Source organism: Somniosus microcephalus, chromosome 10 (assembly GCF_052327205.1).
Source record: "Somniosus microcephalus isolate GS21.2 chromosome 10, FLI_Smic_1.0, whole genome shotgun sequence".
Lineage (NCBI taxonomy): Eukaryota > Metazoa > Chordata > Chondrichthyes > Squaliformes > Somniosidae > Somniosus > Somniosus microcephalus.
In genome coordinates, this window is record NC_140996.1 from 206,480,841 (window position 1) to 206,499,309 (window position 18,469).

At 43.9% G+C, this 18,469-nt stretch overlaps 1 protein-coding gene across 2 annotated transcripts in view; it reads right to left on the bottom strand.

Moving 5' to 3' along the window:
- The window catches only part of tmem131 (transmembrane protein 131), a 251,222-nt gene that overhangs the window by 168,489 nt on the left and 64,264 nt on the right, over positions 1 to 18,469 (bottom strand). The window contains exon 1 of one of the 2 annotated variants that reach the window (XM_085999535.1): positions 6,698 to 7,217. The exons of the other annotated variant lie outside the window; for it this stretch is intronic. Coding sequence (XP_085855661.1) covers positions 6,698 to 6,799 — 102 coding nt within the window. The 5' untranslated portion in view covers positions 6,800 to 7,217. Of the gene's footprint in view, positions 1 to 6,697; positions 7,218 to 18,469 lie in introns of those variants that run through there. 2 annotated transcript variants of the gene reach the window in all.

Genomic DNA, 18,469 nt, shown 5'->3' on the forward strand with positions numbered 1-18,469 from the left:
TGCCCGGCCTCTGCGCTGCCGTCCTGCTGGGGTTAGATTTTCAGTGCCACCTTAAAAGTGTTACGATGGCGTACGGTGGACCCCTACCCCCACTCACAGTCCGCAGCCAGCAGCTTCCAAATTGCCCGCCGCGCACCAGGTGCAACCTCTCCACACTCAGAGTCACCCCCCCCCCCCCACTGTTTGCTAACCTCACCCCCGACTGTAAGCCCATCGCCACAAAGAGCAGGCGATACAGTGCCGGGGACAGGGTTTTCATTAAAACCGAAGTGGAGCGGCTCCTGAAGGAAGGGATTATTGAGGGCAGCACCAGCCCCTGGCGAGCCCAGGTTGTGGTCGTTAAGACCGGCGAGAAGCAGCGCCTGGTCATCGACTACAGCCAGACAATAAATCGCTACACCCTGCTGGACGCCTACCCACTCCCCCGCATAGCTGATATGGTCAACCAGATCGCGCAGTACCGCGTCTTCTCGACCATTGACCTGAAATCAGCGTACCACCAGCTCCCTATCCGCCCTGAGGACCGCCAGTATACTGCCTTCGAGACAAACGGCCGCCTCTATCACTTCCTTAGGGTTCCCTTTGGCGTCACCAACAGGGTCTCCGTCTTCCAAAGGGAGATGGACCGGATGGTAGATCAAAATGCGTTGCAGGCCACTTTCCCATATCTGGACAATGTGACCATCTGCGGCCGTGACTTGCAGGACCATGACGCAAACCTCGAAAAATTCCTCCGCACCGCCCAACTCCTGAACCTGACATATAACAAGTGCATATTCCGCACAAACCGCCTCGCCATCCTTGGCTGTGTTGTGGAACACGGAGTCATCGGCCCCGACCCCGACCGGATGCGTCCCCTTATGGAACTCCCACTGCCCCACTGCCTCAAGGCCCTGAAGAGGTGCCTTGGGTTTTTCTCCTATTACGCCCAGTGGGTCCCCTACTATGCGGACAAGGCCCGTCCACTGATCAAGTCCACCTCTTTTCCCTTGACGGCAGAGGCCCGCTTAGCCTTCCACCGTATCAAGGAGGACATTGCCAAAGCCACCATGCACGCAGTGGACGAATCCATCCCCTTCCAGGTGGAAAGCGACGCGTCCGACTTTGCCCTGGCCGCTACCCTCAATCAGGCGGGGAGACCCGTGGCCTTCTTTTCACGAACCCTCCAAGGCCTGGAGACCAGACACTCCGCTGTTGAGAAGGAGGCCCAGGCGATTGTGGAGGCTGTGCGTCATTGGAGGCACTACCTGGCCGGAAAACAATTTACCCTGCTCACTGACCAGCGTTCAGTTGCTTTCATGTTTAACAACAAGCAGAGGGGCAAAATCAAAAATGACAAGATCTTGAGGTGGAGAATCGAACTTTCCACCTACAATTACGAGATCTTGTACCGGCCCGGGAAGCTCAATGAACCCCCGGATGCGCTATCGCGTGGCACCTGCGCCAGCGCGCAGATCGATAGACTGCGGGCCCTCCACAATGACCTCTGCCACCCGGGGGTCACCAGGTTCTTCCACTTCATCAAGGCCCGCAACCTGCCTTACTCTATTGAGGAGGTCAGGACCATGACCAGGAACTGCCAAGTCTGCGCTGAGTGCAAATCGCACTTTTATAGACCAGACAGGGCCCACCTGATAAAAGCCACTCGCCCCTTCGAGCGCCTGAGCGTTGATTTTAAAGGGCCTCTCCCCTCCTCCGACCGCTATGTGTACTTCCTCAATATTATTGATGAGTACTCCCGTTTCCCGTTCGCCATCCCCTGTCCGGACATGACCAGTGCCACGGTCATTAAATGTCTGAACGACCTCTTCACCCTGTTCGGTTTCCCCAGCTATATCCATAGCGACCGGGGCTCATCGTTTGAGCGACGAACTCCGTCAGTACCTGCTAACTAGGGGTATTGCCACAAGCAGGACCACCAGTTACAACCCCTGGGGGAACGGACAGGTGGAAAGAGAAAATGCGACAGTTTGGAAGGCCGCCCTGCTAGCCTTAAAGTCTAGGGGCCTTCCAACCTCCCGCTGGCAGGATGTGCTCCCCGATGCGCTCCACTCTATTCGGTCACTGCTCTGCACTGCCACTAACGCCACCCCTCATGAGAAAATGTTTGTCTTCCCAAGGAAGTCCACATCGGGGACATCGCTACCGCCATGGCTGACGTCCCCAGGGCCGGTCCTACTGAGAAGACACGTGAGGACCCATAAAACGGACCCCCTGGTCGAGAGGGTCGACCTCCTCCACGCCAACCCCCAGTATGCTTACATTGCATACCCGGACGGGCGGGAGGACACAGTCTCCATAAGAGACCTTGCACCCTCGGGGGCCGCAGTAACCCACTACTCACTACCACCCCCCCCCCCCCACACGATCCGATATCCAGCCCCAGCAGACGGCAGGCCTGGGCCCCGCGACCCACTCGACATCTAAGAGGACGACACGCCTGTGCCACAGCCTACGCAGGACTCGACGCCGGAAGCTCCACTACCCCTGCCGTCGCCACGCCGATCACAGCGGCAGACAAGACCTCCGGAGAGACTCCAATACATTAACTTTTAATACACTTCACCCCGCCGGGCTCAATTTTAAACAAGGGGTGAATGTGGTAAACCACTGTTTGTATTCCACTGTGTACATGCCTGGACATGCCTCGGCTGACTCCTCCCACAAGTCCTAGTATAAAGGTGACTGCTCCCCAGCCCTTTGTATTTCTGGACCGGTCGACCACTCGAGGCAGACCTTCATTCTTTTGTTAATAAAAGCCTTTAGTTACTCTCTTAACTCTCAGTCTTTTATGAGTAATTGATAGCGCATCAGTGTCTACATCCCAAGAGCAAATATATGGGGGGGGGGGGGGGGGGGAAGAAAGAGTTAACAATACTAAAACAAAAGCAAATTACTGTGAATGCTGGAAATCTGAAATAAACACAGAAAAGGCTAGCAATACTCAGCAGGTCAGACAGCACCTGTGGAGAAAGGAAAGAGAGTTAATGTTTCAGGTCGATGACTTTTCGTCAGAACTGGTGAAAACTGAACGGTTAACTCTGTTTCTCTCGCCACAGATGCTGCCTGACCTGCTGAGTATTTCCAGCATTTTCTGTTTTTATTTCAGTTAACCACACCACTGATCACATTATTTCTTTCATCCTCTGCCATGCATGGTCTTCACAATAATCACAAACTAATTTATTAACTTAAAAACCCTATAAACTACTTTTTTTTTTTTTTTTTTAAAAAGCACATTATTGTGGGTTGGTATAGATACGATATTGATCCCAGAAGCAACCATTATAAGACAGTGATGTTGTTGCTCAGGAATTATGGAATGAGGGTCATACTTTAATCAATGTTCTCACTAGAACCAGGTTCATACATTAGATAATCAATTCTCACTAACATTTCAGTAAAGCGTAAATGGTGATGTTAAATTTTGCAGCATGTCCATTTGAACTGTGAAAAATATGCAGCACAATTATGCATTCTGTATTTGCACACTCGAGCTGTGTCTGGAGAGGGCATTTTGAGCTAAGGAACATGTGTGTAAAGTACTGCTGGTCTGTGATTGATGATGGTGGGAGCAATACGAGGTGCTGAATTAAGATGATCACCAAGTGTGTCATACAATATTAAAGCTTTCTGGCTCAAGTGAGGGAAATAAACTTGCAGGGCTACGGGGATAGAGCAGGGGAATGGGGCTGACTGGATTGCTCTGCAGAGAGCTGGCACGGACTCGGTAGGCCGAATGGCCTCCTTCTGTGCTGTTATGACTCTATGACTAAGTGCAATTTCCTCTACCTTGTTTTAGTACCAGTATACTATCTAATAATTCCATCCACCAAAACTGCCCCCATGTACCTTCTGTATGCACAGAGCAGTTCATCATACTGTGCAATATCCTCTATACAAGGCAGCCTTCACTTTGCAGCTTTCTTCACAGTAGGAAATGAACATCAGGAACTCAGAAATCTTAACATCTCCATACACATTTCCTGGTTATATGAACTTCCTCTTTGCCCACCGCATTAAAATACATTTCAGCTGGCAAGCAGACTTCCCCTATGTTTGCTGCAGAACAATGAAACACCAGCTGCTTTCCCATTAATACTGCAATACTTCCTGAATTACTGGAATTTGTGACAAATACTTATTTCAAAACACTTGCTTTAGGCTTTACCTAGCAATATTCCCATTTCTTCGCTTTTCACACTTTTTGTTTTACATTGTAAATCGTTCCTCGTTCTCTTTCATTTTGTTGCAAAATCCATTGGTCTGGACTGCTTGCAACAGCAAGCCTCCGTTCTAAATTGTAGCTGGTTAAAGTGTACCGAATTACAACAGGCACGGAAAACCAGAAAGATCATCACTTGGATATGGTCAACATTTACAAACTACAAAGAGAATTTGGGGTGAATAACACTGATGCTCATTAATGGCCACGACAAACTGCATTTCTACCCCTCCGATTGGAAAGGATAGGCTTCGCCACAGCTGTAGACACACAGACAGAGACAAAGACAAAGGTTCCATAATACCAAAATATCAATTTGCTGCAGCCTTGGGCAACTGTCTCATTTTAATTTCATTTTTGGGTCGCGCTCTCATGCGAGATAACTTCCACTTTATTTTACTGAACTACGACCTTACAAGAGCTTGCTAGACTTATTGAAAGACTGAAGCGAGCATTTGAGGACAACTATAAGCTCCCGAAATAGGCACCATTTACATTACTGGACCGGTCACAGAAAGCACAGCTGCACAACTGGCATCACGCAGCTACCCAAAATCATTTTATATGCATAGTTGTTGAGTCTGAAAACAATCTGCGAAATAACAAATCCATTGCAACAAATCCCACCAGCCAGAGCTTTTGAACTCCAGTCAACACCGGCTTCCATTTTGTTACTTTTCAATTAGATGTCACAATTTTTACTTTAAACGCAATTAAATTATTCAATCTAAAAAGGTACAACAGTATATCCCAAATGCAAGCAACCAGTTGACAGTCACAATTAACAGCAGCACAAGTATTTATGACCTGGCCATTTGCAAGCATTGCCGTAAGCTGTGGGGGTACCACGTCATTGTGTGGTGCTGGTGAGCAGCTTTTAAGAAAAGTTTTATTAATTTGTCATAAACAAAAGATAGCAACATATCCTTTATTTTTTTTTATTTTATAAATGCTCTTCTTCGCCAACTATGTTTTTGCATGAAGCCCAGTAATGGTATGGCCTAATGGCCTATGTGGCTCATTCGGTTGCAAGGATAGCAGTCAGAATTTTTACAAGTTAGAGGAAGATGGCAATTTTGCATGAAAGGGAGGCAGAAAGGGAGCCGCAAATGTGTGTAGGAGAATCAAAAATAATCAAATTAACAAACAGCTTGGAAAGGGAAAAAACCTATACTTCTCAATGTGCAGTGTGACTCATGACGCATATGGGATTACATTTCATGAATTTTACTTTATTTTGAGAGATTAAAATACATGTGCTCTGTAGGAACCCCAAGCTGTAAAAATTGCAGATGTACATATAAAACTGCTAAAGATGTTGGGTTTAAAATGATCCACAGTAAATCTCCCAGTTTTCAATGCATGTTTAAGGTGAAGTAGCCAGTTAGTATTAACACTTAATTATTTTGAATTTTTTAAAAATTAGGTTCACATTTCTCATCAGTTGTAATATTTCTGGACATGAATCATTTGAGCATGTTTCTTAATCTTGTCTTTTGATTCAAATTTTAAGCCAAACAGGTTCACAAAAACAGTTTAGTTCAAAAAATCTTTAAAAAATTATGCAAAGGGCAAGATTTACGCAGTATAAAATGACCCATATCTGAAATTTGTCATTACTTCAATATTTGTGAAATATCTCAAGGCTTCATTTAAAGTGCCATACCTTAGCCAACCAATATGTAATTTAAAATACTAATAATTCCACTCAACAGTGGCAAGCTGAGGCTGTTATTAAAACAAAAGAAAGCTGAAAGACACCTACTTGTAATATCATTCCTTGGCCAGTCAACAGAAAATGCTATACTGCATAAAGGGTAGTGAATACCTTTGTATTTTGCCATTAGGAAATATCTGCAGGGCCATCAAAGGTCATTGTAATCACAAAAGCAAAAAAAAGAGAAACTAGGGCACCAACGGTTATATAGGAAAACCATAGAATGAGAAAATACTGAATGGGTGATTGAGCATTATATGAGGCGATAGCCGAATCATGAGGTGCAGATAATTTTACCCTTACAATTCGATGCCAAACATTGGGATTTTTTTTTTTTTTAATTCACTTATGGGATGTGGGCGTCGCTGGCAAGGCCAGCATTTATTGCCCATCCTTAATTGCCCTCGAGAAGGTGGTGGTGAGCATCCTTCTTGAACCGCTGCAGTCCGTGTGGTGAAAGTACTCCCACAGTGCTGTTAGGGAGGGAGTTCCAGGATTTTGACCCCGTCTTGTATTTTTTTTATTACAGTATCTAGTCAAACAATACAAGCGTCACGGGTAAAATTACTCAGTGGAGAGTCTCATTTATTACTTTAACCTGATTTAATGTGATGTTGTGCAAAGCACTGAAGTTTAATTTTTTTTTTTTTTTTTAAATTTGGAGCAGGATCTGAGAAATTTTGCAACTTTGTTTACTTTGATAAAATCTATACGCGCTTACAAGCCAAGATACATTTTGATGTGTAATTACATACCTGTAACAAGCCTCCTTCACCAAAGTGTAGTATCTCAATTATGTTTTCTGACTGGATAAATGCTGGAAAGAAAAGAAAAACGATAAATATTTTTTCATTCATTCTCAGTACATTTGGATGTGAAACATCACGATCCAGTGCCAAAATAACGTGACTTAGCAAGTTGCTAAGCGAGATGACGTCATAATAGTACAGGGTCACCCCCTGTTGCTCATCAAGGCTGCTCTCTCTCTGAATCTGTTACATCGAGTGATGTCATAATAGATAAGATATCATTTTAAATCGAGTCTCGCCAACCCAGGGTTACAGATCCTAGGACCACAGGTACCACTACATTTGTGGATATATTACACATAGGTTTTGCACACCAGCTTTGTAATGGACATACGGGAAAAGGGAAACCCATTGTGATCAGGCAGCATACTTCCACTGCATTGTCAGAGGTCAGACTGGCCCCAGAAATACGCAGCTTCTGACGTGAAGCACAGCTAAATGATGCATTCTGAATCAGTGCTAATGTAAACAAAGGCTGATCACATCAATTTTGTTTCCGACCCAAGTCAGAATAACCTATGACCTAGATTATCCAAGCAAACTATTCGACTGCAACCCCACTGCGAGCTACTATTAACTCTTGCTGCATTTATAGGCAAGAACCACCCAGCTGAAGGGACAATAAAGAGCTTATTTCAGTAAAAGCAACCTGCCTCCCATACATTAGAAGCTGTTAATCACATTTGTTAACATGCTAAAATGTAACTTTCAATTAATGCTCCAGATTTTTGGGTACTTTCTGCTGGTTAATCCAAGCTTTGAAAAAGATCCTGTAGCAATTTTACAAGGTAAATTCCAACATACTCTCAATTCAGTTAATAAAAATTAACAGCCAACTTCTCTCTTCACATTTTTATATACAAGTCCCACAACAGCTACATTATAAATGTGAGTGCCTTCGTTCAAAGAAGATAGAAGTTCTGAAACAAAGATCTGAAAACAACAAGCCTTTAAAAAAAAAAGCAACTGCATTAATAATTTCCAGCATAATCATGGCTATATTATTCACTATTTTGTTTGATTCATTGATTGCTGTCCACAATGCTGGACATGTTAAGTCTACCAGCACCATTGGATTGCTTACTTCAACCTCCATTAGTTTCCACATTTTCATGGAGCATGTATGCCACTCATTACAGTATTTTTCCAAAGTGCAATATTTTACATATTAGATTTGATCTGCTATTTATGCAAATTTTAAATCTTATTCTGTAGGTCCTTGGCAAACTCTTCAGATTAGGTCACAGTAGAAGCAAACAAACTTCAATTCAGACTGACCAGAGAGCAAGACAACAAAATATTAAAATAAACAGGCCTCAAGTGAGACTAGATTCATCAGTCGATTTGAGAGACAGGACTGCCAGCTAAGCCAGTCAATGAGGAGTCCATCAACTCCTTCAAAACAGCAGCAGGATAAATACCTAGTCGAGAGTAGAGTTGGAAGTTAAAAAGGTGTCGCGCAAGATAATCAAATGCTCTACAGGACACAACAGTTCCTACAGTGCCAGTACGGGGGACTGGAGAAGAAAAAGCCGATACGGACAATGGGCCGAATGGCTTTCTGCACTGTAAAAATTCTATGGGGCAGATTTTAAGTGCGGCACCCGGGCATAAGACTGGCGTTGGGCATAAAACTGGCGTTGGGGATGGGCTGTACATTAGGAGAAACCAATTCTAATTTCCATCGATTTCAAAAACGGGCAGCCGATCTTGCCATTTTTACGCAAGTTGAAAAATCTAACAATGAGTTCTTTGAAACAAGGGGACACAGCGAATGATGCCAACACGGAGTGGAGGGGAGAAATGGGAAAGATGAGGAATCTCATCTGTGGAGGACAGGGAGCCAGGTTGAAGAGAGGAGATGGGATGATAGGCGAAAATTCTAGAGTTTTCTTCTTGTAATCGTTTGAGGGTCAGACGATACATATGTAGAACCTGCAGGAGATTAAATGGTAGTGCCCAAGATAAGACTTAGATTGTACAAGGTCTGTAAAAGGGCATTTGAAAGGCTGAATGTCCTTTTCTCTTCTCATGATTTATGTTCCAAATGGACTGGATAAGATAATAAGAGCTTGATAATTGCAATCTATGCTTTGATCACTTACACATGTTGCAATGATTTAAAGTTAGTGTGGATCAGAATATAGGTGTTCTGTGAATTTACAACTATATTTAGATTTCCTTTTTAAAAGGCATATAAATCATGACGAGTAACATTTCACTGTCTGAACACTCCGTGAAAAATAGGGAGATCTCCAGATAACGTGTGGGAAATCACAGATTCTTTAAATCTTCAACAAATAAAATCTTTTTCCTGCATTAAATTTTACTTCATCATTTGTAAAGCTTTTCTCTGCACTTTGAACTGAAGTTTTGCTTTCTAACACTGAGGGAAAACTTTTTTACGTAGCGAGTGGTTAGATTCTGGAATGCACTGCCTCAAAGGGTGGAGGCAGACTCAATCGTGGCTTTCAAAAGGGAATTGGATAAGTACCCAAAGGAAAAAAAATTGCAAGGCTATGGGGAAAGGGCGGGGGAGTGGGACTAGCTGAACTGCTCGTACAGAGGGCCGTGCGGCACGGGCTCGACGGGCTGAATGGCCTCCTTCTGTGCTGCAACCATTCTATGATTAACCAAATTCTAACCAAAGGAGGATTTATTGCTGGTTATTAGACGCCATTACAAACACACGACTGAAAATCCAGGTTCATCAAATTAACATTGGCAAGCCTGAAACCAGCTCTTGCGGCTCCTGCTGAAAAGTCCGGGGCGTACCTCCCGATTCCAGGTCCCTCCTAGGCTGTTTACTCAAGCTGAACCAAACCATGCATAACTTCAGTTCCTTATAGGACCCAAGCTTCAACCTCCATATCCTCGCCCATCACTAAAACTACCCATTTCACCTTCAGAATATCACCTACCTTCACATTACCTCTATCTTGGCCTTCACCAGGTTCAGTTTTTCCAACACTTCACCCTAGCTGGAGTTCCTCCGGCACAAGCTTCAACTCATTCAGAAGTCTGGGCCGGAATCTTTCCAGCGCTGCGAGTGAGTTTGGAGGCAGGTCTGCTGTCAAAATTGCAGTGATTAACAGCGGGGCGGAAGTCCGCTCTGAACCCCCTCCTTGTTAATTTCCCCAGTGCCGGCTGTGCCTGCGGTTTGCAGACCCGGCACTAAGCGGCGGGTCAGGCAATTGAGATACTTAAGAAGCTGCTTAAAGGGATAGATAGAGTTCTTTGCAGCCGAGAGCGAGAGTCCCGAAGGCTGTGTTGCCTGCCCGATGCCAGGGTTAAGGACATCTCCTCTGGACTGGAGAGAAACTTGGAGTGGGAGGGGGAGGATCCAGTTGTCGTGGTCCATGTTGGTACCAACGACATAGATAGGACAAGGAAGGAGGTTCTGCTGAGGGAGTTTGAGCAGCTAGGGGCCAAATTAAAAAGCAGAACCACAAGGGTAATAATCTCTGGATTATTACCCGAGCCACGAGCGAATTTGGCTAGGACAAATAAAATGAGAGCCTTAAATGCGTGGCTCAAAGACTGGTGTGGGAGAAATGGGTTTTGCTTCCTGGGACACTGGCACCAGTACTGGGGCAGGAGGGAGCTGTTCCGTTGGGACGGGCTTCACTTGGCCAGTGCTGGGACTAGAGTCCTGGCGGATCATATAACTAGGGCTGTAGAGAGGGCTTTAAACTAACTAGTGGGGGGGGGGAGGTTCCTACAGAGCAAATAATAGAAATGACAACAGAGAAGGTCATAGACTTAGGTAGCAGTGGGGAAATTAAAAACCAGAGCGTGTCAGGAAGGGGCAGAAGGTATGGAGTAAAAGGTAAAGTAATAAAAAGGGCAAAAGCAGGAACTAAGTGTCACAAAACATATTTGAAAGTTCTCTATCTGAATGCACGTAGCATTCGTAACAAAATAGACGAGTTAATGGCACAAATAACTACATATGGGTATGATCTTGTGGCCATTACAGAAACATGGCTGCAGGGTGACAATGCCTGGGAATTAAACATACCAGGTTATTTAACGATCAGGAAGGACAGGCAGGAAGGAAGGGGAGGTGGGGTGGCTATGTTAAAAAGGAAGGAATCACTGTAATACAGAGAAATGATATTGGGTCAAAAGATCAGGATAATGAAACAGTTTGGGTGGAGGTAAGGAATAATAAGGGGAAAAAAAACACTAGTGGCCACAGTCTCCAGGCCTCCGAACAGTTGCAACTCTGTTGGACGGAGTATCAATCAGGAAATAGTTGAGGCTTGTAATAAGGGAACATCTATAATTATGGGGGATTTTAACTATCATATTAATTGGACAAATCAAATTGGGCAGGGCTGCCTTGAGGATGAGTTCATTGAGTGTATTAGGGATGGGTTTCTTGAGCAGTATGTAACTGAACCGACCAGGGGGCAAGCAACCTGGTCCTGTGTAACGAGACAGGATTAATTAAAAATGTCCCAGTAAAGGATCCCCTTGGAATGAGTGACCATAACATGGTTGAATTCCACATTCAATTAGAGGGGTAGAAGGTTGGATCTCAAACAAGCGTGCTAAGCTTGAATAAAGGAGACTATGAAGGTATGAGAGCAGAATTGAGTAGAGTGGATTGGGAAAATAGATTAAAGGGTAAGACGATACATGATCAGTGGTGTACATTTAAGGAGTTATTTTACAACTTCTAAAAAAAATATATTCCACTGAGAAGAAAAGGGTGTAAAAGAAAAGACAGCCATCCGTGGCTAAGTAAAGAAATTAAGGATAGTATTCGACTAAAAACAAGGGCATATAAGGTAGCCAAATCTAGTGGGAGGATAGAGGATTGGGAAAACTTTAAAAGACAGCAAAAAATAACAAAAAGATTGATTAAGAAAGGGAAGATAGATTATGAAAGTAAATTAGCAAAAAATATAAAAACAGACAGTAAGAGTTTTTATAGTTATATAAAAAGAAAAAAGGGTGGCTAAAGTAAATGTTGGTCCCTTAGAGGATGAGACCGGGAAATTAATGGTGGGAAATATGGAGATGGCAAAAACACTGAATGAATATTCAGTCTTTACAGTAGAAGACACTAAGAATATCCCAACACTGGACAAACAGGGGGCTAAGGGAGGGGGGGGGGGGAAGGAGCTAAACACGATCAAAATCACTAAGGAAGTGGTACTCGGTAAAATAATGGGACTCAAGGCGGATAAATCACCTGGACCTGATGGCTTACATCCTAGGGTTTTGAGGGAAGTGGCCGTAGGGATTGTGGATGCATTGGTAATAATTTCCCAAAACTCCCTGGACTCGGCAAAGGTCCCAGCAGACTGGAAAACTGCTAATGTAACACCCTTATTTAAAAAGGGCAGTAGACAGAAGGCTGGAAACTATAGACCGGTTAGCCTATGGTAGGTAAAATTTTGGAGTCCATTATTAAGGAGACAGTAACAGGACATTTGGATAATCATAATTTAATAGGACAAAGTCAGCATGGTTTTATGAAGGGGAAGTCATGTTTGACAAATTTGCTGGAGTTCTTTGAGGAAGTAACATATAGGGTGGATAAAGGGGAACCAGTGGACGTAGTGTATTTAGACTTCCAAAAGGCATTTGACAAGGTGCCACACAAAAGATTATTGCTTAAGATAAAAAATCACGGGATTGGGGGTAATATTCTGGCATGGATAGAGGATTGGCTATCTAACAGAAGGCAGAGAGTTGGGATAAATGGTTCATTCTCAGACTGGCAATCAGTAACTAGTGGTGTTCCGCAGGGGTCAGTGCTGGGTCCCCAACTCTTTACAATCTATATTAACGATTTGGAGGAGGGGACCGAGTGTAACATATCAAAGTTTGCAGATGATACTAAGATGGGAGGGAAAGTAGTGAGTGAGGAGGACATAAAAAGCCTGCAAGGGAACATAGACAGGCTAAGTAAGTGGGCAGAGATTTGGCAGATGGAATACAATACTGGAAAGTGTGAGGTTATGCACTTTGGTAGGAAAAATCGTAGAGCAAGTTATCTTAATGCAAGAAACTGGAAAGTACTGAAGTACAAAGGGATCTGGGGGTCCTGGTGCACGAAACTCAAAAGGTTAGTATGCAGGTGCAGCAAGTGATTAAGAAGGCCAATAGAATGTTGGCTTTCATTGCTAGGGGGATAGAATATTGCTTCAGTTGTACAAGGTATTGGTGAGACCGCACCTGGAATACTGCGTACAGTTTTGGTGTCCATACTTAAGAAAGGACATACTTGCTCTCGAGTCAGTACAAAGAAGGTTCACTCGGTTAAACCCGGGGATGGACATATGAGGAGAGGTCGAGTAGATTGGGACTCTACTCATTGGAGTTCAGAAGAATGAGAGGCGATCTTATTGAAACATATAAGATTGTGAAGGGGTTGGATTGGGTGGATGCGGGGAAGATGTTCCCGATGATGGGTGAAACTAGAACTAGGGGGCATAGTCTTAGAATAAGGGGCTGCTCTTTCAAAACTGAGATGAGGAGGAACTACTTCACTCAGAGGGTGGTAGGTCCATGGAATATGCTGCCCCAAAAAGCTGTAGAAGCTACATCATTACATAAATTTTTAAACAGAAATAGACAGTTTCCTAGAAGTAAAGGGAATTAAGGGTTACGGGGAGCGGGCAGGAATTTGGACATGAGTCTATGTTCGGATCGGTCATGGCCCTGTGGGTAGCGGAGCGGGCCCAGGGGCCGTGTAGCCTGATCCTGCTCCTATTTCGTGTGTCTAATTCTGTTAGATTCAGGAGATGGTTCTGTGATAGTGGATTGGCGGTTAGGATCAGATCAGCCATGATCTTATTGAATGGCGGAGCAGGCTCGAGGGGCCGATTGGACTACTCCTATTTCTTATGTTTACCAGGTCCTAATGATTTTTCCTTTTTTTTTTAATAAATCGAGGTTCCCGGCACTCGGGGATCATGCCAGTTAAGTGTGTCGGGTTCTCAATGACTCCCCATTGTTGCGAATAGTTGACAGCTGCAAAAGTGGTATAAAAGCTACCATTTCACAGCTGTTCACTTTCCAATCTTAGAAGCTGGCGCCTTCAGCATTTGGAATACGCTTTTCAGCTTTATGGAGGTTTGAAGTGTTTGGAGCAAACTCTCTATCCAGTGTCACCTCCTTGGAGCAACCTCTCTCACCATTGACAGATCACTGCTGTCATCTCAACTGCAGCTGCCATCTATTCCAGCAACACGGGTGCCCTTGAAAAAAAACTCAGCTTGGTTCTCAGAATCCCACCACGATCAGCCCCAACACCAACAACAGCACCAACCTTCTCCGCAATCACCTGATGCTGCACAGGACATCAGCACCCGAGCACATTGCTGCCCGGGAGGCCAGTGATGGCCTCCCCATGGCCAGATTTACTTCACTTGACATTGTACACTCTGGCTGTTACATGATGCACCAGATTGGCACCACCCCACACCAACGTCATAAAGCATCTCTATAATGCCCAAGCCATTCCTTTCACACTCATCACCATTGTGGGGGGGGGGGGGGGGGTACCGTTATGTCTCACCATTCACAGCTACTCACTAAGCCACTTCCAAAGGCGCACACAGATCTGTCCAAGAAGGCAAAGTGTTGAAAATAAAGATTTCAATATTTGACAACACATTAACAGAAACTTTACATGAACATTAGCGATAACACCCAACTGCCTAGCCTTGTGTTGTTAGTTGGTAACACCTCAATGCTGTAGAACACTGACATCACAACTGTCAAAATGAATGTGGACATGGCCCCTTTAAGGAAACCGGCTGATGACGCGTCATCAAATGATGTCATCAGACCCGCTTCCTTTTAATTGGCCGGGAACCCCGCAGGGTTCTCAAGTCCAATCATAAAAACCACGTCGGAGGCCAGGATCGACACAGCTGCAGGGTCGGGACTCGTCAAGGACGTCGCCCGCCCCGGACCCGCCGAGGTTGGTAAAATCCAGCCCCTGCTGTTTGCTTCTCGTCCTGCACTAAAAGTCCTGCTCATGTACCTTAATTGGCTTCACGGCCCAACACAATGAATTCAAAACACTCACCCGGTTTTAGAAATTCCCTCCCTACTTCTGCAACTTCCTCCAGCTCAGCTCTGTACACACCCTCTGTTTTGCAGACTCTAGTCCCACCTCGCTCCGTTTTGGTGAAAAAGCCTAATCACCTTGTGTGGTAAACCACTGTTAACCCTGTACATGTCTGTGTGGTAAACCACTGTTAACTCTGTACAAGTCCGGGCATGTCTCCGCCCCTGGCTCCACCCCTAAGCCCAGGTATAAAGGTGACTCACCACCCTTCCCCCGAGAGCTCTTAGGATGGATCCACTAGCAGAGGCATACTCCAGTTCTTAGTCAATAAAAGCCTACTTCATATAAGTTCAACTCGTAGTCTTTGTTGTTGTTGATAGTGCATCACCTTGGCCCTACACGCAAAACCTTTTTCTTCACTTTTCAAACGCTACCTATTTTTTCGAATAGGCCTTTGGGTACCTCTCAACATTTCAAATGTCCCTCAGCATTTGCTTTTTTCTCTCCTCTGCTAAGCACCTTGAGACATTTACTATGTTAAAGGAGCTTATACAAGTGCAAATTGTTCATGGAAGTAGATCCATTTCACTGCCTAAAGCAATGTTTATGGAGATGCAAATTATTTCTAATTGTGTTTCATACTCTTACCTTGTTCTAATTAAACCAAACAATACACTGCAATGCACCAACACAACTGAAAGCATGCACTGTTCCCGTTCAGCTGCTTATCGCCACCACTAATCTTCAATTAGCTTACTAAAGCTTTGGGTATATTGTTAACTGCCTACCAAAAATATGCCATGTGAAAAGCAACATTAAAAGTACTTCAATGTTCCACGGTTACAGTCATGAAACCAATGAAGCACGTGAAAATGGACTTGTTCACCTCAGTTTCCATCCAGTATTGGTTTCTTGCCAACAGCAATCTTCAATTGTAGTTACTAGTCAATAATACCAGTCAAGTGGAAATCATCTTGGGACTGAATACAACAACTTGCATTTATATGGCATTTTTAACATAGTAAATCGTCCCAAGGCGCTTCACAGGAGTGTTAACAAAACTTGACACGGATATTAGGACAGGTGACCAAAAGCTTGGGCAAACAAAGGTTTTATGGAGTGTCTTAAAACAGGATAGAGAGGTGGAGAGCCTCGCAGAGCTTAGGGCCTGGGCAGCTGAAGGCATGACCCTCAATGACAATCGGGGATGAAGAGGCCAGAAATCTGGCAAGGTTGTATGGTTGAGGAGGTTAGAGAGATAGGGAGGGGCGAGGCCATGGATGGATTTGAAAACAAGGATGAGAATTTTAAAGTCGAGGCATTGCCAGACATTTTAATTTCTTTAATATAGAAACAATGGATCGGGAGACTCCACAAGCCACTGATCCTTTCAACAAAAGGCAAAAGAACTGCAGATGCTGGAAATCAAATAAAAATAGGAAATGCTGGAGACACTCGGCAAGTCAGGCAGCATCTGTGTAGAAAACAGATGAGTTAACGTTTCAGGCATAGACCCTTCAACACCTTCAAAGATTTGCTAGATTCAGAATCAATATATAAAGAGCTGGAGCAGTTGGGGGCAGGGTGGAGGAGCACATTATATTTCACTTGCGAACAATTTTAAATTGGCTCATCCCTATAATTCAGTGTTTTAAACTTAAAAAGCAAGAAGTGACAAACGTGAATAATGCATTATTTGTTCCGTGGTAACCTACTACAAATTGCAGTGTGATCTATACCTATGGAGAAATTACATGACTTCGGAAACAGGTCATTTTTGATATACGACTGCTACAACAGATGGGCAATGTAAACGAATGTAAGAAGTCACACACCAGGTTATAGTCCAACAGTTTTATTTGAAATCACAAGCTTTCGGAGCGCTGCTCCTTCGTCAGGTGAAGTGGAGAGATGCATAAAGACACAGCTTATATAGTCAGAGAATAATGCCAGATGATTACAGGTAATCTTTCTAACTGCCATTTATCACACCTCAGCAGAGAGATAATCACAGCAATCAAAGGCGTGAATGGTGTCCAAACAGGTTAGTCAGGAAAACATTACATCAAAGAACAATGAGGTGGGGTCACAAGGGGTCAAATGTTGCAGATGCTGGGGTCTGTGTGAAAAAAAGACAAAAAAACATTTTTTTTTTGCTGGAAATCACAGCAGGTCCGGCCGCATCTGTGTAGAGACTCGAGTCGTCGTTAGCTTGTTCTCTCTACACAGATGCAGCCGGACCTGCTGTGGTTTCCAGCAAAAAAAAATGTTTTTTTGTCTTTTTTTCCATACAGACACCAGCATCTGCAACATTTGACCCCTTGTGACCCCACCTCATTGTTCTTTGATGTAATGTTTTCCTGACTAACCTGTTTGGACACCATTCACACCTTTGATTGCTGTGATTATCTCTCTGCCGAGGTGTGATAAATGGCAGTTAGAAAGATTACCTGTAATCATCTGGCATTATTCTCTGACTATATAAGCTGTGTCTTTATGCATTTCTCCACTTCACCTGATGAAGGAGCATCGCTCCGAAAGCTTGTGATTTCAAATAAAACTGTTGGACTATAACCTGGTGTTGTGTGACTTCTTACATTTGTCCACCCCAGTCCAACACCGGCATCTCCACACAATGTAAATGAAGTTAATGGGGGGGGGCGGGGGGGGGGGGGGGAAAGAGAAGAGAAAACTCTTCCAGAATGTTAATCATAACAGGCAAAATATGGTAACAGAGGTCCATCCCTAACCTTGAAGAATTGCTCCCAAATATCAGTGATTGTCTTGAACCAAACAAATCCATCTAGTGCTAACTGACACCAATTATGCTGCAAGAAACAACAGCTAGGTCAAGACAAAAAAAAAGGTTTACTTGTGATCTGGGCAAATCTCAATGCAAAATGCGCGACAATGTGCGGCAACTGAAAAGTGTGCCTGCTTGCAACAATTCAAATGAAACGGCTGCTCTGGCAATCAATCAACAAAAGCGGGGTCTCGAGAAATTTTGACGTCCAAACCATTTCATGGAGAATCTTTCATAAAAAATTTTTGGGGTCTTAATTATGTAAAAGTTAGTACAATCACCTCAGAGCGTCCAGGACACTGGGGCGCCCCATGGCAAATCATCAACACATGGTACAAGTGGTAGAGTTAGCGGCATTCATTCTTGGGGTTACTGCTACATTGTCACAATCGGATTTGGATCATCAAAATCGCTTTGTTGAATTACACTTAGAATGCTGGATGCCAGTGCATGAACCACAAGGCTATTATGTAACCACAAATTAAAGAGTAAACCAAGTGATTCATAAAAATTATTAGAATCCAGAGATTAAATTACACGACAGGAAAACATTAAGTTGCACTCAATAGTCATAATCAAGTGGCATTATGACATTCAAGGGACAGGGTTGACTGATGTATGGTATTAGCTGACTAGAGCTCAAAACCATAGGGGTTCAGATGCAAGAGAAATTCTTTCATTGGAATCTCTTAGTTGAGCAATAAAAGAGGATGTATCAGGTTACCTTGTTTCCTTGAGAGCTAGATCCATGCAATAGATCCATGCCAAATTGCAAAGTTGTGAATGCCCTCGCTTTGCAGGTTGTTAAATATGATCACACAATGAAAGTGAAACCATTAAAACTGGAAGTATTTAAGCCTTTATGATGCCTGGATTCAGG